At 40.3% G+C, this 14904-nt stretch overlaps 1 protein-coding gene across 2 annotated transcripts in view; it reads left to right on the top strand.

The window, feature by feature from the left end:
* Positions 1–14247, top strand: part of DCTN4 (dynactin subunit 4) — a 31861-nt gene extending 17614 nt beyond the window's left edge. For both annotated transcript variants that reach the window (XM_060634723.3, XM_060634722.3), the window contains 5 exons: positions 3423–3496; positions 5640–5694; positions 6677–6784; positions 9002–9099; positions 11639–14247. In XM_060634723.3, coding sequence (XP_060490706.1) covers positions 3423–3496; positions 5640–5694; positions 6677–6784; positions 9002–9099; positions 11639–11852 — 549 coding nt within the window. In that variant the 3' untranslated portion in view covers positions 11853–14247. The remainder of the gene's footprint in view (positions 1–3422; positions 3497–5639; positions 5695–6676; positions 6785–9001; positions 9100–11638) is intronic.
* The last annotated feature ends 657 nt before the right edge of the window (positions 14248–14904 follow it).

Genomic DNA, 14904 nt, shown 5'->3' with positions numbered 1-14904 from the left:
TTTCATCACCCCTTTCTCAGAAACGGACAGATGCAGCAGGCAGAAAATTAGTAAGGACATAGCTGAACTCAACAACGTCATCCATCACTGGATAAAATTGACATTTGGAGACTGCTTCACCTAGCAACAGCAGAATATACATTGTTCGCAAACTCATCTGGAACATTCACCAAGGCAGTCTACATTTTAGGCCAGAAAAAGAACAAAACAAAACAAAAAGCTCATCATAATGGATTTGAAAGAATAGAAATCATACAATGTCTACTCTCAGGCCACCGTGGGATTAAACTAGGAAGTAAGAGAAAACTAGAAAGTTAGCAAATACGTGGAGATTAAACAACACATTTCTATTCTAAATAGCATGTGTCAAAGAAGAAGCCTCAAGAGAAATTTAAAAATACTTTAAGCTAAATAAAAATGAAAACTACTTATCAAAATTTGTGTGATGCTGGGGCGCCTGGGTGGCTCAGTCGGTGAAGCATCCAACTTCGGCTCAGGTCGTGATCTCACGGTCCGTGAGTTCGAGCCCCACATCGGGCTCTGTGCTGACAGCTCAGAGCCTGGATCCTGTTTCAGATTCTGTGTCTCCCTCTTTCTCTCTCCTTCCCTGCTCATGCTCTGTCTCTCTCTTCTCAAAAATAAATAAACATTAAAAAAAATGTTTTTAAAAGAAAAATTTGTGTGATGCTGTGAAAGCCATGCTTAGAGAGAAATTTATAGTATTACATTCATAGATTAGAAAAAGAGGAGAGATCTAAAATTAGTCATCTAAGTTTTCACCTTGGGAAACTGGAAAAAGAAGAGCAAATTAAATCCACAGTAAGCAGAAGAAAAGAAATAATAAGAATTCAAGCAGAAGTCAATGAAATTGAAAATAGGAAATCAGTAGAGAATATCAACAAAACCAAAAGTTGATTCTTTGAAAAGACCAATAAAATTGATAAGCCTCTCTCCAGGCTAAGTAGGGAAAAAAGAGAAAGGGCACGAATTACTAGTCAAATGAAAAAGGGGACATCACTAGAGATCCATGAAAATCAGAAGGATAATAAATACTATGAACTCTGTGCCCACAAATCTGATAAAAGAAGAAATGTGTGATCTGAATAGGCTTATGTCTATTAAATAATAAATTGAATCACTAATAACCTTCAAAACAGAAAGTCCTAGGCTCACACGTGTTTACTGGTGAATTCTACCACATATTTAGTTACACTAATTCTTTTTTTTTTTTTTAATGTTTGTTTATTTTTGAAGGAGAGAGAGACAGAGTATGAGCGGAAAGAGGGAGACAGAATCTGAAGCAGGCTCCAAGGTCTGAGTTGTCAGCACAGAGCTGGATTTGAGACTTGAACTCACAAGCTATGGGATCATGACTTGAGCCAAAGTCAGATGTTTAACCGACTGAGCCACCCAGGCGCCCCAATTATACCAATTCTTATAATGGCTTTTTAGAAGGTAGAAGCAAAGGGAATACATCCTAATTCATTCTATGAGGCCAGTATTACCCTAATACTAACCAGGCAGACATTACAAGAAAAGTACAGATCAGTGTCTCATGAACATATGTGCAAAAATCTTCAACAGAATATTAGCAAATCAAATCCAAAAAAGTATTAAAAGAATTATACACCATAACCAAGTGGGATATATTCTTGGGATGCAGGGCTGGTTCAACATTTAAAAATCAGTGAAATCCGTCACATCAGCAGACTTAAAAAAAATCACATGATCATATCGGTAGATGCAGAAAAGGCATTTGACAAAATCAAACACCCATTCATGATAAAAAGAAGAAAAACTCTCGAAAACAGGAATAGTGAACTTTCTCTACTTGATACAGACTGTCTACCAAAAGAAAAGAAAGGGGGGAGTGCCTGGGTGGCTCATTCGGTTCAGCATCTGACTCTTGATTTTGGCTCAGTTCGTGATCTCACAGTTCATGGGATCAAGCATCATGTCGGGCTTTCTGCTGGCAGTACAGAGCCTGCTTGGGATGCTCTCTTCCCCTCCCCCCACTTGTACTCTTTCTCTCTTCTCTCAAAATAAACATCAAAAAAAACTTTTAAGTTTATTTCTTTATTTATTTAAAGAGAGTGCGGGAGGGGCAGAGAGAGGGGAAAGAGAGATAAAATCCCAAGCAGGCTCCGCGTTGCCAGTGCAGAGCCCAGTGTGGGGCTTGAACCCACAGACTGTGAGATCATGACCTGAGCTGAAACCAAGAGTTGGATACTCAACTGACTGAGCCACCCAGGCGCTCCAATAAATAAACATTTAAAAAAATAATAAAGGATTAGTGTCCAGAATACATGAAGAACTTTAGCAAATTAGTAAGGAAAAGGTAACAACGGGATAAAAATACCCAGTAAATAGTAACATGCAAGTCATGGCAGAGGAAATCCCAGTAGCCGGTAAACATGAAAAATATTCCTACAGTAATCCAGAAAGTGTCTGTTAAAACTACAGTGAGACACCATTTGATAGTTACCAGGTTAGCAAAACATAACGCGTGGGAAATGATTGTACAAGAATCCTCATTGCTGCATTATTTATAGTAGCAAAGTCGTGGAAACATCCTAGATATCCGTCAATTTGGGCATAAGAAATGATGACAGTAGGATACAGAGGTACCTCTGTGTGCGGACATGGAATACCAAGACAGGAAGTGAAGACAAAGGGCGGAGGAGTATATAAAGTGCTCCCTTTTGTGTTACTGCAAAAAAGATGATGTCTGTGTATACTTGTACGTGCATAGGCTATTTGTGAAAAAAACACGAGAAACTGGTTGGGCTCTGGGGAGCAGGACAAGGGGACAAGTGATGGGTACCTTTATGCTGTACTTTTTTGTACTATTAAGAAATTTTTTTAACCAGACGTATGTAGTACCCATTCAAGAAAGTAAGTAAATAATTGTTACTGTATTTTAAAGCATGGAATCTGGAAACACACTATGTGGATTTAAATCCCAGCTTCAGTTCTTATTGGATCCGTGAAGTAGTACAGATTACTCATCCTTCCCATGCCCCATTGTCATCACCTGTAAAATGGGGACAATAATAGTTATGGTACGTAACTTTCCTCATAAAGTGGATGTGATGTTTAAATCCACTTAAATTAAGGAGCACATTGCTCAACACACATAGTATGTACCCAGTATGTGTTATTATTTCAGCAGTTGTTAGGCCCCACAAAGGTAGGATAGTATTTGATAGTGTGGTTACTTATATCCACAAGTCCAAAACATCATCTTTTGTAACTTGTGGTAATCAGTAGCATACACACTGTTTCAAAGTATATGTGGTCTTAGAGCAGAATGAAACGACAAACCTTGAGTAAATGCTGTCCTTCTGAATTTAGCAGCTCTGTGGATCCAGCATGGGTGTTCTTGTTTTCCTCTGATACGTATTAGAATTTTTTCTTTTTAGAAATGTGAACATAATTTGAGCAAGCCAGAATTTAATCCAACATCTATCAAATTCAAAATCCAGCTGGTTGCTGTGTGAGTATTTTGGGATTGGTGTTTTTAGTTACCGTTTTTTGGCTTTTTTCAATATGAAATGTATTTACTCTGGGCTTACAAGAAGAAAATGACATCAGAACAGTTTTGCTATTTCTTCTGTTTAGATTTTGAACTACATATCATGAAGTTAAATACAAATTATAGACCTAGAATCAAGGGTGTTTGTACTAGGGACACAGGGACAGGGTGGTCCGGGGCAGAGATTGTTTTGTTTGTTATTGGACAGAGAGTCACTGGTCACTCATTACAAATTACAAAGTGCCGAGTTTTGGTATTGATCCAAAATATCAAAGTAAAAAATAATAAAGTATGGCAAATTGAAGAGTATCCCTTTCATTGTTCATCTTAATTATGTTCTGATAACAGTCTTTGAGTGGGATAAAAGTGATTATTAGTGTTAATTCACTGGGACTTGTCAAGAGAAGGGAATTTTATGTACGAAAATCACCTTTCAAACAAGAAAAGTAGTTTGAGAAATTAGGAAAATAATTGTCTTGATTTTAGGGCAAGAGAGACCTTCCTAAGTAAGGCAGGAAACCCAGAAACCACTAAACAAAATAGACAGCTTTGCTCTTAGCAAAAAAAAAAAAAAAAAAAAAAAAAAAAAAAAAAAACAACAAAGTCCTGGGACAGACAGTAGAGTAGGAAAGAGTATTCGGTATTCCATGATAGATAAAAATTTGATGTCCCTGGAAGACAGAATTCCCACAAATTGGAAAGGTAAAAATGGGAGTAGGACAAAGGATTTGAACTAGCAGCTTATAGAAGAGGAATTTCAAATGGTTATTGAATACATGGAAAGATACTGAGACTTGTTAGGAGAAGTTTAATAAAGATCATTTAGTGCTCATGAGGATGTGGGGAAACGTATTTGCATATACTGTTGGTAGGCTTGTAGATTGCTTTATGGAGTCTTTCTGGAGAGTGGTCTGGAATATCCAGACAAAATTACATGGACTAAACCCAGGAGTACTGTCTCAGGAATCTATTCTTTGAAGCAAAAGCACCAATATCTAAAGATGCATATGTAAGGATGTGTATTATAACGTTTTAATGACAAAAAGCTAGAAACGCTTTCTGTGTCAAGCCAATTAACCATTAAAAACTAGTTGATTAAATTGAGGTACACTCAGGGTATGGAATATTATGCAGCACTTCTACATAAGTCGTCTCAGCAGTCAAAAACATTGAGAATACGTGTATAAACACCGAGCTGGGATTTGACTCTGGGCAGTTTTGAGTTCAGACTAAGCACATGTGAGTCTAATATTCTATTTTCTTACTTAAAGAGGCAGCAAAGGGGTACCTGGGTGGCTCAGTCAGTTAAGCATTCAACTTTGGCTCATGTCATGATCTCATGGTTCATGAGTTCAAGCCCCATGTTGGGTTCTCTGCTGTCATCACAGAGCCTGCTTTAGATCCTCTGTCTCCCTCTGTGTCTGCCCCACCCCTGCTCACACACACACACTCTGAAAAATAAACATTTACGTTAAAAAAAAAAAGGCAACAAAACATACGGTAGTTAAGGGCAAGGACCCTGGAGCTACACTGTCTGAGTTTGAATCCTGGCCACTCACCAGTAAGTTACTTCTCCCAAGCCTAGTTTCTTCATCTCCGTAATGGGGATGATGATGATAATACTTGTGTCATGCAGTTACAGTGAAGATTATGTAAGTTAATTTTTTTAAGTGTTTAAAACATTGCCTGGCATGCATAGTGCTTTGTAAAAGTATTTGGTAAGTAATGTGGTGGTGTTTTTACACCCCTGGATGGTGTTACTAAGTCAGTCTTGGGTCCCATAACCAGTTGCCTTTTAGATTTACAGAAATGAATTAATAAAATCTCAAAAAATATGTCTAGCAAACGTATAAGGAAGATGTCTACCATGATACACACAGATATATGGGCCCTAAACTAGAAATGTGCTTAAGATTTAAGAAAGAACTCCTTAGCAGTTGGTTTCATTTCTTAAGTTCTAATTATGATGATATCATATGATTCTTTAAAATTCTATTTCTGTGCCATGTTCTAATCAAATCTTTGCTGTACTCACTTAAAAAAAAGTAACAATAATTTTAAGAGACTTCAGTGAACATTAATGTATTTTTTTATTCATGCATAGCAATTATATTCCAGAAGTGAGAATCATGTCAATTCCCAACCTTCGCTACATGAAGGTTAGTACTTTGCTTGTTAACAGGGAGACAAAGGATTGGTCAGAGATGTGTGCATGTATGTATGTGGGTGGCTGTGCGAGATTCAAGAGCAAGGGATAGAAAAGAAAGGAATCATAAAGGAATTGCGATTTTTAATTTCTTTAAGCAGGGATTCTTGACAACAGCATCTTTGGCATACATTTAGAAGGAGTAGTGTGTACATTATACAAAGATGGAATCATGGGTGGGGAAAGAAAGAAGATGTTTTACCCCACAAGCATCTTTAGCCACGTGATTCCACCATCTCATGCCTGTGAGTGTATCAGATAATCAGGAATCAACTGGATTTCTTTACCATGGCCTTTCTCTTCTTTGAGGTCCTTATCTACGCCCCCTCCTCCTGCCCCCCACCATGAGTTGTAGAATATTCTGCAGCAGCCTCTTTAGTTGTTTCCTTCCATGCTGCTTATGAAGATGTTTATGTAGTCCATGTTCATTTAAAAGATTTTGCTAATCTCAACAAAGTACCAAATAAGGGCAAATTATGGTTCAAGAAATCATAAAAATCTTTTAAGTCTTGATGAATGATTTTTTCTACGTCTGCTTACCCTGTGGCTTTCATATTTATGAGGACTTCTTTTTCAGTCCCTAAGTGGAGGGCTGGGTGGAACAAGAGTTACAAACTTTTATTGCTTAGATAATGTATAGTCTCCAGATTTTCTGGATCTAGTAACTGGCCCTTTCTGTGGGATCTGTCCTATTTCCTCATGTGATAGCAACTCCAGAGCATACATAGCCTGACATATAAATAATAGAATAGGAATCAGTGAGCACTTGGAGGACCCAGTGATGTAGAGGTGTAGGTAGGTGTTAACTACTCAGAAATAATGGGGGATTGCGGGGAAGGTGACAATTTTGTGAAATGCTTGGTATAGCAACTAAGAAAGTGGCCCTAGGTGGCAGTAGTAGAACATGTCTAAGAGAGGCTTTTCGTGTTCCCCAGGAGAGCCAGGTGCTCCTGACGCTTACGAATCCAGTGGAGAACCTCACCCATGTGACACTGGTGGAGTGTGAGGAGGGAGACCCGGATAATATCAGTAGCACTGCTAAGGTAGGTGCATTTTGCCTCATCCTGATGGACCCTTACTTTTCCTGTAGGGGCCTTTTGACCTGGCTTAAAGGACTCCATGCTGTCTTCTGTTTCCATATCCAAGTCGTCATCAAGTTCTTTTGATTTTACCTCTTGAGTTTTTTTTACTTTATGCACAATCACCCTACCATTACTCTGTTGGAAGGTCTCTTCCGTTCTTACGTGCACTGTGACAGTAACTTCCTGGCTGCCTTGTTTTGAGTCCACCCCCACTTCCATTCCAGCCCATCTTCTGTCTTACCACCGAAGTGATCTTTCTAAAATCTAACTTTGATCATGACATGCTGATCATTGGCATCCCTCTGACTTGGGAAAGAAACCCAGATTCCTCAGCATAGCAGAAGAGCTTAATGGCCTTCCCTCTATCTTTTCTTCCAGGATGACCTTCTGTTTTTTTTTTTTTAAAAAAACTTGATGGGTTTTTTTGTTGTTGTTGTTGTTTTGTTTTTTAATTTTTGAGAGAGACAGAGCTTGAGTGGGGGAGGGGCAGAGAGAGAGGGATACACAGAATCCAAAGTAGGCTCCAGGCTCTGAGCTGTCAGCACAGAGCCCGACACAGGGCTCGAACTCACGAGCTGTGAGATCATGACCTGAGCTGAAGTCGGACACTTAACTGACTGAGCCACCCAGGCACCCCTTTAATTTAAAAAAAAAAATTTTTTTAATGCTTTATTTTATTTTTGAGAGAGAGAGAGATTGAGAGCAGGGGAGGAGCAGACAGAATCTGAAACAGGCTTCAGGCTTTAAGCCGTCAGCACAGAGCCTGATGCAGGGCTTGAACCCACAAACCATGAGATCATGACCTGAGCCGAAGTCAGATGCTTAACCAACTGAGCCACCCAGGCACCCCTCCATTAAATTTTTTCTTTTAATATTTATTTATTTTTGAGAGAGAGAGAGCATGCGAGCAAGGAGAGGCAGAGAGAGAGGGAAACACAGAATCCTAAGCAGGCTCCTGGCTCGAACCCATGAGTCACGAGGTCATGACCTGAGCCGAAGTCGGAAGCTTAACCAACTGAGCCATCCAGGTGCACCTTTCATTCTGCTTTTTAATGATTTCACTTACTAGCATCATTTTCAAAGAGAGATGACACTCATCTGTCCTTATTCTTTTTAAAAGTTTGTGGTTTTAAAAAATGTGTTTATTTAATTTTAAGTAAGTTAACATACAGTGTAATATTGGTTTCAGGGGTGAAACCCAATGATTCATCACTTACATATAACACCCAGTGCTCATCCCAACAAATGCCCTCCTATCATCCATTTATTTATTTTTTTTTTTAATTTTTTTTTAAACGTTTATTTATTTTTGAGACAGAGAGAGACAGAGCATGAATGGGGGAGGGTCAGAGAGAGGGAGACACAGAATCCGAAACAGGCTCCAGGCTCTGAGCGGTCAGCACAGAGCCCGACGCAGGGCTTGAACTCACGGACCGTGAGATCATGACCTGAGCTGAAGTTGGACGCTTAACCGACTGAGCCACCCAGGCTCCCCGCTCCTATCATCCATTTAGCCCATCCCCCTTTCTACCTCCCCTCCAGCAACCTTCAGTTTTTCCTCTGTATTTAGGAGTCTCTGATGGTTTGCCTCCTTCTCTGTTTTTACCTTATTTTTCCTTCCCTTCCCCTATGTTAATCTGTTGTGTTTCTTAAATTCCACATGAATGAAATCATATGATATTTGTCTTTCTCTGACTGATTTATTTCACTTAGCAGAACACACTCTAGTTCCATCCATGTGGTTGCAACTTGCTTTTTTAGTAATACTAATAACCTGTGAGACAGAAAGAAGTGCCTGATATGTACACCCAGCTTGTAGATTTGCTCTCTTTCTCTTCATACCTCCCCAGGCTCATTTGTATCCATAATTACAAATATGGTTGACGTTGTTACCTGCTAACCTCTGACATAGCAAAGTTGAGGCCTCCTTACAACATAAGGCTGAGTCTGAAGAATGCTTAACAGTTCTTTGTTTTTGTACTTTTGCTGGAAATGTCTGTGTTCCTAAACAGTATGTTTTCAAACACTGTATAAATAGTGAAGTAATATTGTGTATTTCTTGAAACTTGAATCTTCTGTGTGTTTAGGTCAGTGTCACACTGTGCTGTATTTTGTCGAATGAATGGCCTGCAACTCACTGGCCCATTCGGAGGCAAACTTCTCTGTTTCACTCTGCAGGTTGTGGTGCCTCCCAAAGAGCTCATCTTGGCCGGCAAGGATGCAGCAGCCGAGTACGACGAGTTGGCAGAACCGCAGGACTTCCAGGACGATCCTGAGTGAGTGAGCGCTCAGTGACCGCCCCCCCCCCCCACCCGACCTCACACACACACCATAGCTGGCTCATATGGGAGCCCCACGTGCAGATCCCAGTTTTCTCATCCTGGTTTTTGAGATACTTTTTTCCTATGATAAAAATAATTACTATAGCAATTTGCTGAATACATCTACAATGATGAAGAAGAAAATAAAATAAAATCCCACTACCAGAGAAAAGCACCATTAACATTTTGGTCTTTGGCCTTCCATGTATTTCTTCCATCATTGGGATCATTCTGTAAGCCGTTTTTTAACCTTTTTTTCCTTTTAAATATATTTGTCCCTCTTAATAAAAAATATCAAGTACATGATTTTTAATAGTGTGGACAGGATCCAGTGTTCTCTCCCTATAGTTTTATCATTAGATTTGTCCATGTACCACTCATCCCCTGCCCTTTGACTAAAAGATTTTACTCTCTCATACCTAATAACTGAGAAGTAACAACCAAACCTTTCCCTGGGTGAGGGTACATCAGTACACCAGTCTAAAACTGCAGCTGGAAACTGCTCCTTCCTGAGGGAAGCATTGCTGGAATGATGCCCACAGGAACCACGCACAAATAGGAAGCTCATAGGCAGGAGCAAGCCCCTACCCCTTCAGATTTCCAGTCTCCTTTAGACCCCTCCTAAGCTCCCTGTCGGGAGCCAGCCTACAAAGCAGAAACATGGACAGCAGAATCCTGTGTCACAAAGCAAGATGTAGAAGGTGGGCTTGGAGCTGAAAGAATAGCTTCACATACAGGCACAAGGAACACATAAGCTTTTTTTTTTTTTTTTTTTTTTTTTAATTTTTTTTTTTCAACGTTTTTAATTTATTTTTGGGACAGAGAGAGACAGAGCATGAACGGGGGAGGGGCAGAGAGAGAGGGAGACACAGAATCGGAAACAGGCTCCAGGCTCCGAGCCATCAGCCCAGAGCCTGACGCGGGGCTCGAACTCACAGACCGCGAGATCGTGACCTGGCTGAAGTCGGACGCTTAACCGACTGCGCCACCCAGGCGCCCCAACACATAAGCTTTTTAAACAGAATGATCCAAAGCTTCCTCAGTAAGACGTTAGAAAGAAGAAATAACATGGGATGGGGTTGGCGGGGCGATGTGGATAAAGGACAAAGATGAGATTAGTACAATGATTAGCAAACTTGAGTGAACTTCAGAAAGCATCAGGGCAGGTGTTGTGTTTTGTTTTGTTTTGTTTTGTTTTGTTTTGTTTTGTTTTTAGTCTGTGGAGTCCCAGGCCCCGACCCAGATACTCTCTTTAGCAGGTCTAGCGGGGCACCAGAAATCTGAATTTTTTTTTAAAAGCTTCCTAGATATTAGTGGTTACCTGAGAAGTCAGCTAGAAAGACACTAATTTTTTCCGAGTTTTTTTTTTAATGAATCTGATACAAATCAAGGGTTCAGTTATTTACTGTAGTACAAAATGCATTGTTAGTCCAATACAGAATTCATTCTCTGTAATCCTTGCTTTATGTGGGTCCTTAAATGACATTAATTAGGTAATAGAAATTTGTTAAACCAAGGTTGGTTTCTGAAAAGATCATCTGCGATAACAAATTTCTAGTCAGGTTACATGACAGATTTAATAAAAAATTGAATGAACTATATTTCACATTGTACTTTTAGGACTTTCAGGTATTTGGACATTAATACTATATAATAGTGTATAAGTAGGTAACTGTTTAAATCCAGTAAGTTTTCTTAGAGTGAGTATCATTTGATAGTAGATCAAATTCTGTCTCATTGCCCTTTAGCTTTTTGTTTGAAACTAAGTTACTGAGGCACAAAGTTCAAGTGCATGTCACAGAAGATGAAAGTTGAAACTTCAACTAAAGAGATCATTTTTCTGTTCTAAAAATTTCTAACTTACAGAGCTTATTTACAAAAACACATTAATCTGTGGTGTTCCAGAAATTCCGTTACAGCTCTGAGTTAATATCAGTCTGTATCCTATAGAAATATTACCACATGCACACAAAGATAAATGTAAAGGGGTAGTCGTAGCACCATTGTCTATAACAGAGGAAAACTGGCAATAACGTCAGTATATACCAACTATAGTAACTCTATGAGAAAATACTATGCAGTTGTTAAGTAGAATGGAGAAGATCTCTATATACCAGTATGGAAAGGTGTTTGTGATAAACTGAGAGGAAAAAACCAAGTTAACAGAATAGTGTGCCCCTTTTGTGTTGGTTTGAAAAGCAGGAAAGTATAAGTTTATAGAAAAATATCTGGTAGGTTAAGAACCAAAGTGTTTGTAGTTTTTCCCTGTGTGCTGAGGGGGAAAATGAGGGAGAACTTACATTTTCCCATTTAAATTTTCCACAACTGTATTTTACTTTTATAATATTAAAAAGATAGATTGACATTTTGCTGAAAGAATGCTTCATCTCTGATAAACGGAATGGTGGTCATAACTTGTCATCAGATAAAATGTAAGTCTTAGTGGCTTGGCTGACTTGTGACCTGCCTAATACTGTGCTTCTTTTTTTCATAGCATTATAGCCTTCAGAAAGGCCAACAAAGTGGGTATCTTCATCAAAGTGACCCCACAACGTGAGGAGGGTGAAGTGACCGTGTGCTTTAAGATGAAGCATGATTTTAAAAACCTGGCAGCCCCCATCCGCCCCATCGAAGAAAGTGACCAGGGCACAGAAGTCATCTGGCTCACCCAGCATGTGGAACTCAGCTTGGGCCCACTTCTCCCTTAAAAGGTGCCACCAGTGGGGCGGATCCCAAAGGACAGTACCACCACGAGCCCACGTTAAAATGTGGAAGCCGCTGCTTTGTTAAGCCTTGTTTGTAACGATGTACCCAGGCACTACTGAATCCTATTCCTAGGAAGGTGGGGGCACAGGCAAGGCGTTGGGAACACAGGGTAACTCCTGTTCTCTTGCTCTCACTTCTGCTAATACCAGTGAATTACTGTCTCCCTTACTGAACCCCGCACGTCGAATAACGGCAGCATAGTTCCCTCCCAAAAAAAGGGGGTGGTGGCTCTTCTTTGGCATGGCATTGGATTTACCACCTGAGAAATTCTGACCATACTGTCTCCCAGTCTGATCTCACAAGGGATCACGGTCTCACAGATGAAACCTAAAATGATAACTGAAAGGTGGACCTGCTGTTAATGATCCAGCACTGGTCTACTCTCTGCATCCCATTTAGCTATAATCTAGCACTCTAAACATACCCCTTCACTGGTTGCCACGGCTCCCATCTTGCTTAGGTTTCCACTGGACAGAAAAGTAGAAATTGTCACATCGTCTTTAGTTTTGCGGTGTTTGAAAAAACCCGTGAGATTCTCAAGGCGCTCCCATTTGCCTTTTTCTAAGTGAATACAGGATACTTACTTATCAGTTCCTCTTAAAATTTCTTTGTTGTTAGAACATGGAGCTCTCTTTTGAGAAGAATTGAAGAAGCAAGCAATCACATGTCATGTCAAGGGGGTGGCGAATCCCATTCATTTTAAATGTTGCCACAATATCCAGGGGTTACCGCTGTCACTGGGAGGCAGCCCTTCTGTGTCTCACTCCCTTCCCCTCCTCTCTGCCCTGCCTCTTTAACTCAATAAGTTGTTCTGGACATTTGGCACCTGGAAAGAGCCCAAAGAAAACTTGGTGGACAAGTTCACTTCTGGAATGCAGATTTTTAGCATGATCCAAAACTAATGTTCTTTCCACTGATTTGAAGGGTTACATAACGATTAAAATATCTTGAATCCCAAACTAGATATTAAGATAAGGAACCTTTCCTCTTCCTGAGTTTAAGACTTTTATCATATGGTGTGTCAAATAAGACCATTTTGATTGTAAACCATAAAACAGTTCAACATACTTGCCTAACAGCACATGTGCTGTTTTCTCTTGGTATCTTGGAGTTGGGTTGCTGACCTTAACTTCTGTGTTTTCTAAAGTGAGATTTGACCAAGTAGACCAGCTGCACCACATTGTCTGTAAATGTATTGTTAGCAAGTGGCCAACACATTTTTGGGGAGAAGAGAAATTTCCTGTTTGTCCTCGTTTTGTTTTTAAGTTCAAGCCTTTAGTTAAAAAACAATTAAGATATGTAGTAGTCTAGAACATAGACAGGACGTAGTAACTTATTAGCTCCCTCTGGAAGATAAAAATACTTAGGAAGCCTTTGAAAGACACTAAATTGTACTCTAAAGCTTAAGCCGACTTTATGAAACAATATTCCACAGAGTAATATATATGCTGCAGTATGAGAAAAAAATACACATATCTCTAACATTATGAGAGTAATTAGTAAGGTTTAGCCTCTTAGGAGTTGGGGCAGGGGGTTGTATAATGACAATTTGCAGACTGTAGATACAGTTTAATTTTTTGTGACCCCACAGTGTCAAGTCAGTTTTTATTTCACTACCTGCTAGAGCCTGCTCTGACGCCACTGCTCCATATTTGCTGGTGGAGAAGCTGGACGTCAGAGCGGAGAATGGCTTCCTGTGTTTACACATCTGCAGACTGTACAACAGTTGTATATTGTGCGTTTACGGCATGTAGCTAGTGTTCGTTCCCAAAAGTGATAATGTTGAAGCCATGGGTCTCATCACCCCCAGGTGACACAGAAACACAAAAATACTTTTGATCACAGATTTTTTTTTTTTGCCTTTAGAAGTCAAATTAACGTGAAGAATAACAGAGTCATTGTATAAATGTTTCCTCAAGATAATTTTCAGTGCAAGCCAGTATTCTGTGTATTAGTAGAAACGGCTCAACACCTGCAGCTGGTGAATTCAGAATTTTGTTACTTGTTTATATTAGATCAGGTGCAAGACTGCCAGTGCACAGGCAGCGTGCATCTCTGCAGGCGAATAAGATGGCATTAGCACCAGAAACTACAGTTTTGGAAACTTAAGGTTAGGTTACTTTGGATTTGTGGTTTGATTAGCCCACCAAAGGTTTCTTTTGTTCACAGTGCTTATAGGTGTAACGAGCTAAGTAAATGTCATGCATATTTGTGAAGAAACATCCTTTTTGGTCCCTTTTGGGAATGAGAGGCACTCCTTGATCCTTATGAATCACAGGTTCCTGTTTTGCCTTATAGCTTAACTTAATGTAGTGAAATAAAGCAGACAAAGCTTGAGCGTGTCTTTTGTTTGCTTTCCTGAGGGCTGATTGGAATAGCACGGCTCAGAGTCCAAAGACTGGCTTGAAGAGAGTTAGTCTGAGAGGTGGTGGGGCCTGCTCCCTCTTCCATTTCTTTCAATGAACGAAGCTAAAACCTCGTGTCAAGTCAGTTCCCTGTAACATACAGGTAGATGTTGCCTGAGCTCCTTATCGACGTCTTCTCAGAACCATGATATAAATGTTATGTTCAGCTTTTATCCTGCGTCGTTGCTCCCAAAGCTTACTTGCAGCTGCCCAGAATGGCCCACCCCCAACGAGTGGCCGCCACTCCACCTTCACCTGGACTTCTGTGACCCTGCCTTCCCCCCACCCCAGGACTGTGGGTGACCCATTCGCACCCCTGTCTAAAGCTGGCCCCACCACCTGGCACAGTCAGTCTCGTCCTCTCACCCGTCCCCAGACGCCCCTTCAGCAGTGCGCCCTCCGCTCTCCTGCATCGTTGCCATATACGTGCTAGGATCTCTCTTATCTTAGGAGCTGACCTCACGCCCCTCTTCAGCTGCCACCCCATTTCTCTCCTCCCTTTTCAGCAGAACTCCTTCAAAAACTTTTAGTTCCGTCTCCTGTACTCACCTGAGCCCATTCCACCTAGGCTGCCACCCCAGCATGTCAC

The sequence above is a fragment of the Panthera onca genome, chromosome A1 (assembly GCF_046562875.1).
Source record: "Panthera onca isolate mPanOnc1 chromosome A1, mPanOnc1 haplotype 2, whole genome shotgun sequence".
Lineage (NCBI taxonomy): Eukaryota > Metazoa > Chordata > Mammalia > Carnivora > Felidae > Panthera > Panthera onca.
This window is presented reverse-complemented; position numbering and strand designations above follow the sequence as displayed.